The 16708-nt window shown below is 50.7% G+C and overlaps 1 protein-coding gene across 1 annotated transcript; it reads left to right on the forward strand.

Moving 5' to 3' along the window:
* The first annotated feature begins 305 nt into the window (after nt 1-305).
* Nucleotides 306-13259, forward strand: Dusp5 (dual specificity phosphatase 5). The gene is made up of 4 exons (XM_021152094.2): nt 306-873; nt 5034-5182; nt 8620-8839; nt 11751-13259. The coding sequence occupies exons 1-4, from the start codon at nt 495-497 to the stop codon at nt 12155-12157; spliced, it is 1155 nt and encodes a 384-aa protein (XP_021007753.1). The 5' UTR covers nt 306-494; the 3' UTR covers nt 12158-13259.
* The last annotated feature ends 3449 nt before the right edge of the window (nt 13260-16708 follow it).

A 16708-nucleotide genomic window follows, 5' to 3' on the forward strand; every position in this document is an offset into this window, starting at 1 on the left:
GTGGGTCACCTCGGCCTGGTGGCGTTCCTGACACCCCACCGGTAGTCCGGGGTGATGCGTGAGTGAGTCTCTCGGCGCCGGGCCCCCCGAGAGAGGCAGCGATCGCCCGCCACTTCCTCTTTCTCGCTCTGACTAAGACGCCCTCTCTCCAGCCTGCTCCCTGGGTGGAGGCGGGTGCCCGCAAGCTCCACCCACGGGCGTGGCCAGCCAGGGGGCGGGGAAATACCCATATTTGGCCTTATATGGGCACTCACGTCACAGGACGCGCACTCATTCACATAAAACGCTGCGCTGCCGGCGGAATCCCCAGCTTTCTGAGGCAGCGAGCCGCGGGGCCGGGAGCCCAGCGAGCGGGGCGTGGAGAGCGTCGCGCGGCCCCTCGCGCCGGGCTCCGTTTGCAGGCCACAGCCCCCCGCGAGGTGGCCCGCCCGCCCGCCCGCCCGTCCTCTGGCAGCTGTGGGGCGCGCAGCGTCGGGCCGCTGGGTGGCAGCGGCATGAAGGTCACGTCGCTCGACGGGCGCCAGCTGCGCAAGATGCTCCGCAAGGAGGCGGAGGCGCGCTGCGTGGTGCTCGACTGCCGGCCCTACCTGGCCTTCGCCGCGTCGAGCGTGCGCGGCTCGCTCAACGTCAACCTCAACTCGGTGGTGCTGCGGCGGGCCCGGGGCGGCGCGGTGTCGGCGCGCTACGTGCTGCCCGACGAGGCGGCCCGCGCTCGGCTGCTGCAGGAGGGAGGCGGCGGTGTGGCGGCGGTGGTCGTGCTGGACCAGGGCAGCCGCCACTGGCAGAAGCTGCGGGAGGAGAGCGCCGCGCGCGTCGTGCTCACCTCGCTGCTGGCCTGCCTGCCCGCCGGCCCGCGGGTCTACTTCCTTAAAGGTGAGTTCGTCCCGGAGCCGACTGCCCTTTGCCACCCTCCCTTTCCCCGCTGCACCCTGTGTTACCAGGCTCCAGGGTTACCTCCCTGCGTGGGAACTCTGGACCGAAGAAAGTCACCACTTGCGGGAGTATGCACCCCGTGGTTTGACGTGCGCTTGGGAGGTCCTTGCAACACGTCAGCGCCCAGGGCTTCCTTCTCCCCACCCGCCTTTCCTCGAAAGCGTCTGGCATCCTGTCTGTCCTCTGGGTTGGGTGGGCTGGGAAGGTGCTGCGGGCGGTGCTCCCTAGCAGTTCCGGGGGCCCAGAGCTCATGCTGGTCACTGGCGCCGTTGGCAGGCCACGGGGGTCGGAACCTTTCTGTACAGATCTAGCGCGATCAAACAAGTTGAGACCCTCCCCCAGGAGAGTGGCGCCGCGGTGTCCCCTTTCTTCCCGCCTAGACAATTAGAGCACGCTAGGCTGTGTCTTGGTGGGCCTCTTGCCTTTTTGACCCTGGCAAGTCCCTCCCCTTCCTCTCCCTTTATTGCTTTTTATTGTTATCCTCCAGCCTCCTCCCCCTCCTCCCCCCAACTAGGCCGTTCTCAAGCTTAATTTGGGAGCTGACAGCTTTCCCACCCCTTTCATCCTGTCATCCCCAGCAGGGGATTATCCTCAGAGACTACCAACCGGGCAACCTAGTTAGGAGAGGTGCTGCAGAGGCTGTAAAGATTTGGAGGAGATTCTGCGGCCTTTGATTTTTAGGCCTCCGAGAACTGCCTGCAGGCCCGACTTATTTCACCTGCTGTCGAGATAACTTTGGCTTCCGGTTGTGGGTGTGTGATTACTCTCAAACCCCACATCATTGATTTCTGGGTCATTTCCTGTGACTACTCCTGCCTTCTAAACTCAAAAGTATGGGAACGCTGGCCTGGGTGCAGGGGAGAGAGCTGACCTCAGATAGAGCCCCAAAACTCTTGATGACTAAACCCCTTGTCCAGGAACTCTGTTATGGTTCAGAATTCAGGTGCAGTGAGTTGAAGACCCAGTGTCAAAGCCATGCAAGTTGGAATTTCACACACTGTAGGCCAGGAAGGTCCCGAGGCAAGTGGGTAGCTTCCCAGCTAATTAACACCTCTTGCTAACTGTTCCTTGTTGATCCCATTGGGAGGTAACAGGTGGATGTTGCTGCCTCCCCAGCTGCAGAATCTGCAAGGGTGGGTGGCCTTTTCTAAGCTCTGCAGCGGTCTCTCTCACTGTTAAAAAATGAGGTAACATTGTGTCCAGGTGACAATCTGAATAGCCCCAAGGGTGTTTAAGGAGATGTGTGTTTTCAGCACACCCTAAAACCTAGTTCCTCCCCAGAAGCAGCACCAATGAATTCTTCTTGGATAGTGTCGCTCATGGATGGCTTTTTAGATTGAGCCCATGTCATTCCAGATCCTGCCTCTTTTCTTGGAGATCTTGGAGACATCAGTGTCGCTTCGTGATAGTGCCTTCGTGATAACCACTAGGCTGCTTCCAGCCTGGCTGTGTGAAAAGCCGTTACGGAGAGGGTAGATGTCCTTGCCGGTTGTTCTGGCATTGTGGGGTCTTGTCCTTCATTCAGACCGTGAAAGACATTATGCCTATGGTATTTGATAGAATTTGCTGCCCTTATGACACCACTGAAGTTCACACTGTGACAAAGAGTCCCTTTCTCTTAAATAGAGCACCCCAGATGTGCATTCGGCTCTGACCTAGTGGAGCTGGGTGTTGGTGCCAGGCCCCTTATACTTCCTACAGTTCTGTCTCCCACTGAAAGGAGATGCTGAAGACCAGTTGGGTGGCTGTGCTTGCTTATATAGAGTGCCTGTGCGCTGGCTCTCTGTTCCTTTGGCAACACAGTGATGATTGAAAGTAGACTCACTCTGAAGAAGGTTGAAGTGGCCTGAGGAATTGCTAGCACTCTTGCAATCCGAGTGAGGCACAAGTGAGCCAGCAGAGAGGAATGCTCTGTCTCCACACCTCCGATGGGAGTGGGCGGAAGGCAGAGACCTAATCTCCTGACCCCAGCCTGAAGAGGCAAGCCCTGTGCGCTCTGCCTGTGCTCTGCCTGTTTTGTGTTAGGTTGTAAGCAACACCTCTTTCTGCCCCTCCTGCCCACCAGCTCTAAATGGTCTATTTAAAGCCTAGAGACAAGGCAGCCCTATTATAAAGCCTCTCTTCCTTTAGTTTGGTAGTGCTTGGACTAGTTTTTTCTCCAAATGCTTACAAACCTCTTATTTTGTTTCCTGGAACCCAAACTGTTGAGCCCAGGCCTAACCCTATGATTTATTGACTAGGAAATAGCCCATTCCCCCAAGGATATGTGGATTAGCATCAGTCTGTAAGGGGCTGCATTTGACTTCACCTCTACTCCCAGACCCCTTCTAGCCAGACTCCCGGTCTTCATGGCAGAGAACATGACCATGTGTGGAAGACCAGAAATTTCTCCAGGGAGCCAGGGAGCTGTCTGTCTGGTGACCACAGGGGCCATTGGGGAGTACTAAGTGGGGACAGGGGCTGAGGACAGGGGCGGCAGAAGCTGAGAGGAAGCCAGAATGACAAGGTGACTCATCCCAGGAATTGGCTGCAGCTCCGGGGAGGGAGCTGGAGGCTGCCATGTAATCCCGTAACCGTTTGCTGACTGCAGGAGTAAGCCCTCCACTGTTGGGCTGTCAGTACCAAAAGATGGAAACGAGAAAGGAAGGTTTTAGAAAGGACTTGGTCTCAGGATGTGTGCTTAACTAGTGACATGACAGCAAGTGAATCCTTGAGGCCAGTGAAAGACAAGTAGGTGTTCTGGGGGCTCTCTGAAGTACCTCAGGTTGCTCTCTGTAAGAACAGAAGGTTCCTAAGCAAGGATGTCCAGTCCACCTCTAAGGCCTTGGCTTTCTAAGGCCTCTGGGGTAGGGTTGTTGTCTTTTCCCTGCTGGTCCTGGGACTCTGATGTGGATACATTCTATTACCTAGTCTTTTTCTTTTTCTTGAGGCATCTTCAACTCCTCTTCTTCTTCCTCCTCCTCTTCCTCCTTTCCCTCCTCCTCTTCCACCGCTGCAGCAACCTCCAGCTGCTAAGATGATAGGCATGTACTCCCATCCCCTTAACCCTTAATTGAGCCGTCCATCCGGGGGGAGTTGAAATACAATACTGGCATCCTTGCATGTCCAGAAGTCTGCATTTCCCATTTGGTTTCGAATGTACTAACTTGATTTATGACCACATCGGAACTGTAGAAGAATATGTCAGTGGCTTTAGGACCCTTCCAGTGAGAGAGGGCCAGCGCCGTCACGAGTGGGAGAGGATGCAGCTGCAGTTTTGCTTAGAGCAAACAGGCTAGGGGGAAAGCCAGTTATGGAGTCTTAGAAATCAAAGAAAATTTGCATAATCACACTTTTGTTTACATAAACAAGAGAGAGAAAAAAAACCAGCTTTTGTTTTTGGAAAGGATATGGTTAATATTTACCAGATGCCAGATAAGTCACTTCTGATAGACACAAAACGTTAATCATTGCCTCTCTTTGAGAGACCTTTAAAAACTGATGGATTGATGATTGATTGATTGAGGGGTATGTGCACCATGTATGCACAGGAACCCCAGAAAAGGTCAGAATAGGTGTTGAACACACGCACACCCCGGCTTGAATTCCACATGTGAGATGCCTTCTAGGTGCTTTGAACTGAACCTAGGTCCTCTGCAAGAGATGTAAGTGTCCTTAACGGCTGAGCCATCTCTCTAGCCCCTAGTGACAGACTTTTAGAAGTGTGTGTTGGGGTGGGGGGTATGTGAGTAAAGTATATTTTTTAATTCTGAAAGTAGTGGCTTTGTTCAGTTTCCTTAAAATTATACTTATTTATTGACTGTGCGTGTGTCATAGATAATCTGCAGGATTGGTCTCTCCCTCCCTCATGTGGTTCTCAGGAGGAGTCAGGTCGTTAGGCCTTGGGCCTTTGCCCTCTGAGCCATCTCACCTGCCCTGGTATTATCATTATTATTATTATTATTATTATTATTATTATTACTATTAAGTCATATTATTACTTTAGGGCATTTGTCACTGTTTTTTATCTCATGCAGTGAGGTGGGGGAATATTTCCTGACAGTCTGAGAATCTAGTGCTTTTGCCTGGCTCACACTTTGTTTATTCCTTTATTTCTGAAGGGGGGTATGAGACCTTCTACTCACAGTATCCTGAGTGCTGTGTGGATGTGACGCCCACCTCACAAGAGAAGATCGAAGGCGAGAGAAGCCTCCTCAGCCAGTGTGGAAAGCCCGTTCTCAGCGTCGCCTACAGACCAGCCTATGACCAGGTATGTGCTTCTCAGCTGCTGCCTCTTCCTCAGCATCCCCACTCAGGCTGGCTCTGTGCAATAAGGGAGTTAACCCTGCTCTTCAGAGTGCTGCTGTCGCTTGCCAACAGGGGTGCTCATCCAAGAGTAAGTGGGCATTCTTCCTGCACACACACAGCTAACTAAAGTCCCTGGGCCACAGGATGCTAGGTAGCTTCTGGAGAAAAGAGGAAGTAAGAGATAGCATTATTATTATTCGATGGCTTGGGAGGTTCGGGGAAACTGGGAAATATCGGTTTGGGTTTCCCTGAAGACGTTCAGAGCTGACTTTCAGGTTTCCTGTGGTTGTTTTGTTTTATTTTGTTTTAAGATGGGTTTTATTTTATGCACATGAGTATTTGCCTGCATGTATGTATGTGCATCACGTGCCTGCCTGCGGAAGTCAGAAACGAGAGTTACAGGGGGTTGTGATTTGCTGTGTGAATCCAACCCAGGCCCAGGTCCTCTGGAAGAACAAGTGCCCCTAGCTGCCATCCCTCCAGCCCCATTCTCAATGGTTTTCTCTTAGGGGTGGAGGTGGAGATAGGCTTGCTACATAGCCCAGGCTACCCTGGACTTAAGAGATTCTCCTTCCAAAGTCAAGGGTTCTAGGCTTGTGCCACCATACCTGGCTACCTCCTGCAGCTTTCCAGTACTTTCCGTAGATTCTGGTACCAGAGGAAGCGGAGATACTAAGAGGCCTGGATGTTTCTGTAAGCATATAAGGTCTTTTGGTTTTTCCTCTAAAAAACCAAAAGTTGTACTTTGTACAACTCACTGACCGTTAGGAACTTAGATGCCTGTAAAATGAGGGGAGGGGAGGGAACACAGGTGAACATCCAGGCCTGATAGAAACCAGAGCTTGGGCCATCCCCCAACCCCCTGCCATCTCACTGAGGGCAAAGTATTAATTAGGGGATGACTGTCAGTATAAGGCCAGTGTGCAAAGACTCCAGCTGCTGGTTCAAGGCCACCCTGGGCTCATGGCTGTTCTTCAACTCTCTCTTCTTATTCCATTCCCGTTGGCTTAGACATCTGACTTGGAAGGAGGTTGTCAGGCTTTCCCCAAAAACAAAGAACATATACAGTAAAGCCTGACAAAGAGCCTTCTAGACATGGCTGAAAACAGCAGCTCCCTGCCATGGGCAGAACCCAGCCCCTGGGGACAGAGTTCTAAATAAAAACAGGTGGCCTTGTTTCTAGTCGGATCCTCGGTCGTTGGAAGCCTCTTAGCCTGGCCAGCTGCCAGAGTCATGGGGTTCTATTTGTTTTCTTTCATGAAAGATCAGCTTGCGGGATGAGCCTGAAGCCCCAGCATTCGTCTCAGCTGGATGCCTGCGTGTGTTTGTTTTGTTTTGTTTTGTTGTTGTTGTTTTAATTTGGGTTGTGTTTGGCCCCTTTCTCAGAAACTGACAGAGAAGTAGGCCTAGCAGCAGGTTGTGAAAACCCTGTAGACCTTTAGCCCACTGAGGGTGGGGTGCTCTGATAATGTCTTCAGCCCTCACCACGGGAACCCCCGTACATCAAGAGAGGCCAGGCGAAGCTGTCACATCCTCTGGGTTTTCTGACAGTCTTTGGTGTCTTCCTCTTGAGTTGAACAGAAGACTCAGGAAAGACCTAGAACTTCAGGACTGTGACGGGCCAAGCTGCAGGGAAGTTGGAAGGTATCCCAGTGCATCAGACTTTTCCAGGAGCTCAAAGGAGTGTCCAGCCTGCTTCTTTGAGGGGGTGGCTGTTGGTGCCACGGGGCATGGGGGTGGGTGTCGGGTGGGGCTATAGCTGATCAAAGGCAGAGTGGAGTCTTGGACTTGAGTCTCTGAGCTCTTTCCCAATAAGAACCATTTTTTTCCAGTTTCTAAGCAGTAGGGAACTTGGGCTAGGCTAGGCTGGACCAGACGGGCCCAGGGGATAGTCTGCCCTCCGGCCAAGACCAGACCTGTGGGGATTCCTGGACTTCAGTATCTGCCTGGTGTCCTCCTTCCCCAGGAGAGAAACTGTATTCTATTTATTCATTCTTCACCTGAATGAACAGAACAGCTGCATAATGCACAAGTTAATAGTGCAGCCAGGATCTCAGTTGTGACTTAGCAGTTATCCTGAGAGGACAGACATCGTTCGCAGTTTTTTGTTTAGGGGCTATCAAAGTTGCCCACGCTCCTATTGGCTGCGAAGCTAGGACTTCACCCAGAGCTTCTCTCTCAGACGTTGGTTCCCAACCTTTGCACCACACTGCCTCTGGAAGGCCTGCCCTGTGTGATTTGAAAGGGGAAGGGTGCGCGTGAACTTACATCTAGAGAAAGGCAAGAAAAAAAAAGGAAAATATTTTCTTCCTGCTCTTACTGACAAACCGGATAGCTAAGCCTGGTACACACCCATGATACCAGCTGCAAGTTCAAAGGCAGGCTGGCTCCACACAGAGAACATGTCTCAGGGAGGGGGAGAGCAGAAGCAGAAGTATGTGTGTGTCTGTGTGTGTGTGTTCCTATGCAAGTTCTTATTAACCTTACACACCTTCTGTTACTTTTGTCTGTACAGTGGTTAAAGTTGCTTTTGCGTGAACACTTCCAGTGCTGGATAGGTGGCCTGCTGCCGCCCTCCCTCATTTCATCGCTGACCTTTTCCTTACTACCAGTCTGGCTGAGAATCTCCATTGCACTCTTTTTGGGGGACAGGAAATGGGGGGTTCCAACAAGTCAGTGGCCTCCTCTTGGCACCTTAGAACCCGTAGATATGCAGAATCCGTCTCTCTAGTCTCAGGTCTTGGGCCCTTTGTCTGGAGCTCCAGGCATCTGGGTGAGGATGATGACCTCAGCCCTCTAACTCCTACACTCCATGTGAAGGTCGGGGGTGGGGAAGCCCCTCTGCTTGTGGTCTAACCGCTTTTCTGAGACTGAATTCTGGGTAGGTAGTGGTTATTTTCAGTTCTAAGAAATCATACTTTTGTGGGGGAGAGGACACACGTTAGAACGCTGTAAAAGAGGATACTCTGTCCAAGCCTTGTCCGTTTGATGAGTGGATTACTTAGGAAGCTGCCTTTGGAGGTTCAGTGGTTTGAACTGGTTCTCTCTCTCTCAGGGGAGTATGGATTTAAACAAGGGCCCTTTCGGTCCTCACATCTTCCCATCCGTGTTAGCATCAGAAGGCTGCTAGAAATTCTAACCTCCTTTGTGTGTGCGAAAAATGGAACTCTGGTCCTTGTGAGTTTTGCTGTCACTGAGTCATGAGGGCAGAGAGTGTGCCAGGATGCAGGTACCACCCACACCCTTGGCTGAATTTCCCTGGCTCCGAACCCTCTACCTGGAAACCAGAAAGGGAACCTCCCACCTTAAGAAACAAATAGGTCAGGGTGGTTTTTTTTTCTTCTTCCAAATGAGCAAGCTAATCAGATCTTTCCTGGTTGTCCTGTGTCCCTGCTCTAGGGTGGCCCGGTTGAAATCCTTCCCTTCCTCTACCTTGGAAGTGCCTACCACGCATCCAAGTGCGAGTTCCTCGCCAACCTGCACATCACAGCCCTGCTGAACGTTTCCCGCCGGACCTCCGAGGCCTGCACCACCCACCTACACTACAAGTGGATCCCTGTGGAGGACAGCCACACTGCTGACATTAGCTCCCACTTTCAAGACGCAATAGATTTTATTGGTAGGTTCAGCAACCTCCCCCGGCCCCACCTCCATTGTTTTGAGAACCTCCTTGGAGTGGAATATATATTTTTTTTACCTTTTGGTATTTTAGTTTGGTTACCTTCTTGGAAAGGAAGGAATCTGTTGTTTTTGGTGGACAGCAACTTCTGCAGCCCTAGGTAGCCTCAGGTTTGCTATGCAATCAAGAATGACTTTGAGACCTGATCTTCGTCCACCTCTCAAGTGGTGGGGCCAGGAATCTACCACCATGCCTGGCTTAGGGAAAGTGTCTTGTATGTGTAGCCTGTAGAGTTGGGGCCACAAACAGGAGTGGCCATGAGAGAGGCCAGGGGAGGTCTGAGTTCCTGTTATTAGGAGTTCTAGTGTACCGATAAATGAATTCATTTTGCTTTATAGCAATACTTTGGAGCTCTTGTTTCGGGGCAGGAGCAGGGTGCATCCCTGTGTGATGTTCTAGGAGGAAGGCAGGGGGAGAGCCTCCTGCTACGTAGGTTAGGCTATTTTTAAAGCAGACAGGATGGAGGGAGCACTCCTTATGCACCAGTCCTCGAGGGCCCGGCAGCTTTCCGCAGTTCTGGAAAACAGATTTGGAGGCAGTATTTTCAGCTAACTCCGGATTAAAGATAGCACTGAGTCAAGCCCCATGCCTTGTACACAGCATATCTGGCACCTTTTGCATCATTCCGGTGTTCCTCTGAGGCAGTTGTCATCTGTCAAGCCTGAGGCCTGGCCTCTCGTTGGATGGAGCGTGGGCTCTCAGGTGTCTTGCTACTTACAGTCCGGATCTCTTTCCCCGCATTGTGTTTAGCCTGACCTGTCTGCTTCAGATGTGGAGAAACACTCCTAGGCCTTATGGTCCCGCCTCCCTCTTCTCTTCCTTCTTTCTCTTCAACATGCATACTCGTTGGGATTGAGACATCATTTTCCTAGATCTGGTTAAAGGCAGGTGTTAGGCACAAGGGTAATTACTTAGCACAGGTAGCAATTAAAGGGCCCCCTTCAGCCACGTGGAAGGAAGGGCCTGTGCTCACCACACACAGTATCATAAGAAGTCTTGACAAACTCACCAGAGGCACAGACTGTGGCTCTCCCAGTCAGCTGAGTCTCTAGGCTCAGAAGCAGCCATGCTGGGTAGTTGGTGGGAACTCTTGACTTTCCTTCATGCCCTGGGGAGGGCTCTGCCCTTTTCAGTCTGTTACTTAATTACCTGGATGGCTACTAAATGAAGTCATGGGACCTGCCCCCATCCAGCTCTGAGAAACCTCCCTCTGCATCCTGTGTGTTGCGTCTGTTTGTGGACACAGTCACACAGACCCAGAGTGTTTCAAAAGCACCTGGTATGTTTTTTAAACCCAGACACGTGCCCTGATAATGGAAGGAGGGGCCTCCCCAGTGGCCTTGGACTCAAATTAGCTTCTAAGGAAGTTGGAGACTGAGGGTGGCAAGAGCCTAAGGTTTAGAAAGGTCCAGAAGCAATGCCTTTTGAATCCTTTCTGTTCTTGAACAAGACAGTGGCCCATACGTGCTCACGGCCAGTGGGGGAGGGGGGGAGAGGAGACAAGACTCTGTAATTGTCTCAACCCCATAACACCAGGGACTTGGGGTCTCTCCTCAGAGCTGGCTTACCATGCTTGTTGGGGCCCGGGTTCCTTATTAAAACTACTTCTGGATTGATGAGTTGTCTGCAGTAAGAGGCTGTGGGCATGCGCTGGAGTTTTGTTGTTCTGATTGGAAATCTCAGAGGCCCCTCCCTGACCCCTTAGATATTTGATCTTTTGGATACAGATCCATTTTCAAACCTCTTGAACTTTTTAAGTGCATGGGTCTCCACCCTTGTGGTAAGAGGGCATTTCCACCTTCGTCTTTTTGTTTGTTTGTTTGTTTGTTTTGAATACTTTGGTCTTACACAGTAGCATTTACAAGCTACATTTAACTTCCTGTGAGTAATCATTTCCTCTCTCAAGAGACGGAATTGTGGAGACCTTTTTGTATGGTTTTGATTTGATATGTACTCACCTTTAGCCCTTCCTATTTTTAGCAGTTTGACTGGGAAGGGTAGAACAGGAGCAGAGAGATCCTTCACATACACACACACACACACACACACACACACACACACTTTGTCATGGTAATCGAAAGAATGCTAACTGATGGTGGTGACTTGAGCAATGACTCCCCATTGTTGAGCAAGATGGAGTTTGCAAAAGCCATTAATATTCTCCATCTCGTAAGCATCACTTAGGCAGGACTATAATTAGTGGCCGGGCACGGTTTGTTATATGTTTGGTGGTGAGAACCCTGAAACCTCACCAAGCATCCTGCCCTGGCGTAGCAAGACGGGGAGCCCAGGGAGTGCAGAAGACCTCTTCCGGGATGGGGCCTGTGTCATCACCATTAGGTCAGAACTGGAGAGACTTAAGTTGTTTTTCCAGGTTGGTCCAGGTTTGAGCCTAGGATGCTCTCAGAAGATGACACACACCCAGTAATGAAACCTGCATGTGGTTTCGAGGATTTTCCAATGGTGTTTGAACCTGACCCTGGCACACAGGTTAAGGTGGCTATTCCCAGCGAGGATGTTAACCGATCTGGCGCGTACAGGGAAAAGATCCGTGCAGGTGTCCCCGGAAACAGCGTCATGGAGTATAAATATCCTCCCTGGGACATGTGTGGCTGGGATTCAGAAGCACATTTTGAGCCTAGGCTTGCCCTGAGCCTGTGGCCCTCCCATCCATGTTGCAGACACTGGGTTTGTACACTCTAGGATGGACCCCCATGCTCAGCTTAAGGACCTTACACTGGCCCAGGGAAGGACAGCCAGGTTACACAGGCTGTGTGCTCTGCGGGCCCGCATTTGGTTTTGCCTCTAGACTCGAGTCTGACTTACTGGCTTTCTTTTTGCTTCTTTCCAGACTGTGTCAGGGAAGAAGGAGGCAAGGTCCTGGTCCACTGTGAAGCTGGGGTTTCCCGGTCGCCCACCATCTGCATGGCTTACCTCATGAAGACCAAGCAGTTCAGGCTGAAGGAGGCCTTCGATTACGTCAAGCAGAGGAGGAGCGTGGTCTCTCCCAACTTTGGCTTCATGGGACAGCTCCTTCAGTATGAATCTGAGATCCTGCCCTCCACACCCACCCTCCAGCCGCCCTCCTGCCAAGGGGAGGCAGCCAGCTCCACGTTTATAGGCCATTTACAGACACTGAGCCCTGATATGCAGGGTACCTACTGCACATTCCCTACCTCAGTGCTGGCACCGGTGCCCACCCACTCCACAGTCCCAGAGCTCCACAGGAGCCCTGTGGCCACAGCCACATCCTGCTGAGACTGGTCGGCGGCTACCAGCGAATCCCCAAGAGCAACTGTGAGTTTTGTTTTGTTTTGTTTTTTTAAACTTGTGGACATTTCATACCCATGCAATACTGAAGACTGCTGCCCGCTGCCCCCAGTGAGATGCTGAGTGGTCAGCAAGGCTTGCAGATGCACTTCAGGCCAAACCCCAAGGATGGGCTCTCGGAACTGTATGGAAGGCCAAGCCATGCCCCAAAGCACAGCACGTGCTGACTGCTGTACTTCCGGAACCCCTGCCCACTCAGGACCACCTAGTCCTTGCACCTCAAAAGTTCGCCTTTTCATTTCAAGCATATAAGGCAATAAATAAATCCTTGCAGCAAAGGGAGAGCGAGCTTCGCTGGACCAGGACGGGAGAAGCCAATTCACCTAGAAGGAAGCACAATTTTCACTGTTTTTTGAACTTCGGTCAACCTTGTCTGTCTCTGTCGCTTCAGGGAAGAGAACTGGTCACCGCCCAGTCAGAAAAGTTAACTCCGCTAGATTTGTCAGGACAAAAGGTACCTGCCATTCTGAACCCAAGAGTGCTTCTGAGATTCTGTCTAGGGTCCATGGAAACTGTTGGTAGAAGGAGACGCTGTCGCCTCGTCGGGGTTTCTTGCTCACCAAGGGTTCCTCGGTGACCTTGGACTTTGATGTTTTAAAAAAAAAAAATACTTGAGCCTGTCTCATGGTATCTAAAGCACCTCTGGTGTCGTTCAGAAAGTTGTCAGACCCTAGACCAAAAATCACCCCTCTGAGGAGGTGGCAGTAGCTGCCTGGGTCGTGTTGGTGGTTTGGTTGGTCGGTGACTGACACTTGTCAGTTTAGTGTCCTGTGTTCTTTTTGTCGTCCGTTGTGACAATGTTTCCCTCCCTACCCCCGGGGGAGTTGTTTTCAAACTACTGATTCTGGGATCTGCATCTTTTGCAATGTGGTACTACTTAACGATCCATGGTAGATTGTTTTCCAGGGGGAAAGGCAATAAGCTCCCTTAGACCCATGCGAATGTGAAGAGAAGCAGTGTTGCTTGGTTGGTTGGTTTTTGTTTTTTTTTTACATAGTACAAAATAAAAATAACCAAAAAAAAAAAAAAATCAAAGTGCTTGTTCCTGTTAGTGGTGGCTTGGGATAGGCAGGCACACCTTTGGGAGAGAACTGAAGTCTACCTTACTGTCTTTGTGTGGCCTTTAAGAATACCACGTGCACACCCAGTACCTGCAGAGGCCAGAGGGTGTCACGCACCCCCCTTAACTGGAGTTACAGATAACTTGTCAGCTGCTATGTGGATGCTAGGAATCAAAATTGGGTCCTTTGGAAGAGCATCCAGTGTGTGTGCTCTAGTGCTGAGCCATCTCTTCAGCTCCATCTTCTTTCCAAATGCATGTTGGGAGGTGAGCATGCTACATAGGAAGCTCTATGCATTTGCTCCAGTCTGATTTTAATACGGATGTAGTCATGCTGCTAGAATATTCCTTGTGGGAGCCAGACCTCCCACCTAGCCTCTCCCTTTAACAGCCCGCTTTAACGTTTGGTTTGTCATTCCTGAAGTGGACTGGAAAGAGGTAGATGTTACACAAAGTTCCTGGAAACCCAAAGCCCTTCCTTCCCAGAAGCCCCGGTGCCAGGCTTGTAGCCAGCCTCTCTTTGTGCCCTGCCTGGCGTATGGTAGACCGAGGAAAGGCTGACTAGGGATCGTTGAGGGGAAAAGGTTCTTCTGAATGACCAACCCAACTCTTTTTATCCTTGTATCTAATTCTTCCAGATACCTCTCTCCAGAGTGCCTAGGTAAATCCCTCCCTCAGTGAGTGAGTTTCAACCCAAGTGAAGCTTGGCTTGGCTTGCCCTTGAGTAATTTCCTCCATGTTGGTGGAGGAAGCAGAATCAGTTTCTTTTTTTTTTTTTTTTTTAGGATTTATTTATTTATTATATGTAAGTACACTGTAGTTGTCTTCAGACACTCCAGAAGAGGGAGTCAGATCTTGTTACGGATGGTTGTGAGCCACCATGTGGTTGCNTGGTTGTGAGCCACCATGTGGTTGCTGGGATTTGAACTCCGGACCTTTGGAAGAGCAGTTGGGTGCTCTTACCCACTGAGCCATCTCACCAGCCCAGAATCAGTTTCTTGCTGGTACAGACTAGGCATGCATGGTCCCTAACCCCGGGCCAACAGGAAGGTGACTGGGCTTTACAGCATCCATCTCACCTGTGCTTTGCAAGGGAACAGCAGAGAAGCCCACCTCTCTCTGAGCATCACCCTAAGGCTGCATGAGCTATCTTCCTTGTTATCTTCCTTTTCTTTCTGAAAATCCAGCTCCACAGGCTCCTGGGAAAGCCCACAGGTGAGAAGGCCACCCAGGTCAAAGAAGACCTAATCACATCCAGTCACTTGCTCACCCCTTAACTACATCCAAGTCTTCCTCTGTGTAGAGCAATGGACAGGGAGGAAGAGACTCACCGACCCCCTAACTCCCGTGCTTCAGATTTTGGGCTCAGCTTACCTGATTCATGACCCCCACCCCTACCCCCCAAGTCCCACATCCCCTAAGCCTCTGCCCAGCCCTGGAATATCACCTGGAAACCTCCTGTGCAGATGTGTCTAGAGGACAGTGTAGGGAGAGCGAGTGAATAGGAAGCCAGCTGTAAGCTGTACTGCTGTGCTAAGCTGCAGCCACCCTTGCCGTTCCATTTGCTTTATTGCATTAAAGTCTTGTCTCTGAAGGGTGAGTAAGTCCTCTAAATCAGGCATATGAGGATTGCTCATGAGCCCCCGTGAGTCATGGTGGGATAGAGGGGGAGGAGGGGCAGACCAAATAAAGCCCCACAGCTGGGGATAGCTCTGGGACTCTAACTCCATTTGCTAGACTCTCTGTCAATCATACTTTCATTTCTGCTGGGATCAACTTCACACTGGTGTGAGAATTCAAGCTAGGGTTACAAGCTATACAAGAATTCAAGCTATCCTGTCAGTTAAAAATCTCCAGGGTTGGTCTCTAGTAGTCTCTGGTTTGAAACTGCATCACCGAGTCTGAGAGAATAGCATGGTGATTTCTGAACTACGTGTATGTTAAATCCTCTCAGATTCATCCTAATTGCTGATCTGAGCCTGATTTTGGGGGTGGGGGAGGAGAGAGAGAGAGAGAGAGGACAGAGAGAGGACAGAGAGAGAGAGAGCGCTAAGGAAATGTCTCCCCAACTTCCAGCAGCCTGAACAGGTACCTTCTGAACTTCTGATGGTTTATCTTCTAAACCCCCTGAAGCTCAGGACTGCCTGTATCCCTCTTGCTTAGGCTGTGTGGCAGATCAGACCTTAACTCTGAACCTATCTCTGGTAGTTTGTTTCACAGGAGCCGATGGCACGCTTTTGCCTTGTCGTTTATTTTTGTTTTGTGACAAGATCTTGCTACGTAGCCCAGGCTGGCTTCAGACTCAGTCCCCCTGCCTGGGCCTTCTGAGTGCAAAGATGAGGGAGCACACACCGCCACGCTCAACATGGGGAGTGTGCTATCATCCATCCCACCTTGTTTCCATGAATGGCTCCCAAGTCCCTTTCTCTTTGACTTCCATCCTCTCAGAGACTTAAAGCAACCACAAAACCTTTAGATTCCACTTAAAGACTAAAGAGACCACTTATGAAATGAGGTGTGGAATAAATACCTAAAGACAGCCTGTGTGTTGCTCTTTGTCATTTGAACCTGAATGCCCCCCCCCAACACACACACACACACAAACACACACACACACACACACACACACACAAACACACACACACACACACACACACACACACACACACACACACCGGCTCATGTTCCAAATGCATATTCCCCAGATGGTGGATATATTTCAGAATGCTATGGAACCTTTAAAAGGTGGGGCCTAATTGGCTGAAATGGATCCCAAGGGGTGGGCTTTTAGCTATACTGGCCTCTGGTTCCCATCTATTCTCTGCTTCCTGGTCCTTCTCCCCTACTTCCCCAGGACTGAGTTGATGCACCATGCTACCTCCTAGCAAGGCCTCTCTCTCTCTCTCTCTCTCTCTCTCTCTCTCTCTCTCTCTCTCTCTCTCTCTCGGATTCATTGACGTGATGGGTTACTTGTAGATTTGGCCACGTTCTCAGTAATATTAGACAAGGCTCTTCAGGGAACTGAGATCAAAATAACATGAACATATTATTTAAAAGGTACTTATTAGATGGTTTATGTGACATGGCTGAGTAGTTAGTTCAACACTGGCTGTCTCAGGGTTTCTATTGTTGCCATGACACACCCCATCACTGAAGGAAGTCAGGACAGGAAGTCAAACAGGGCAGGAACCTGGAGGCAGGAGCTGATGCACAGGCCATGGTGTGTGTGTGGGGGGTGCTGCTTACTGGCTTGCTCATCATGGCTTGCTCAGCCTGATTTCTCATAGAACCCAGGACCACCAGTCCAGGGATGGCTCCACCCACAATGGGCTGGATGTTTCCCCATTAATCACTAGTTAAGAAAGCACCCTAGATCTCATAGAGGTACGTTTTTCTCAGTTGAGGTCCCCCCCCCTCCA

The sequence above is a fragment of the Mus caroli genome, chromosome 19 (genome assembly GCF_900094665.2).
Source record: "Mus caroli chromosome 19, CAROLI_EIJ_v1.1, whole genome shotgun sequence".
Taxonomy (NCBI): Eukaryota; Metazoa; Chordata; class Mammalia; order Rodentia; family Muridae; genus Mus; species Mus caroli.

What these genes read in the sequence shown, in the direction of transcription:
- Dusp5 (XM_021152094.2), top strand. Translation starts at nt 495, where the DNA reads ATGAAGGTCACGTCGCTCGACGGGCGCCAGCTGCGCAAGATGCTCCGC. An exon ending in GCGGGTCTACTTCCTTAAAG is followed by an intron (nt 874 to 5,033) that starts GTGAGTTCGTCC and finishes TTATTTCTGAAG; the next exon opens with GGGGGTATGAGACCTTCTAC. An exon ending in AGACGCAATAGATTTTATTG is followed by an intron (nt 8,840 to 11,750) that starts GTAGGTTCAGCA and finishes GCTTCTTTCCAG; the next exon opens with ACTGTGTCAGGGAAGAAGGA.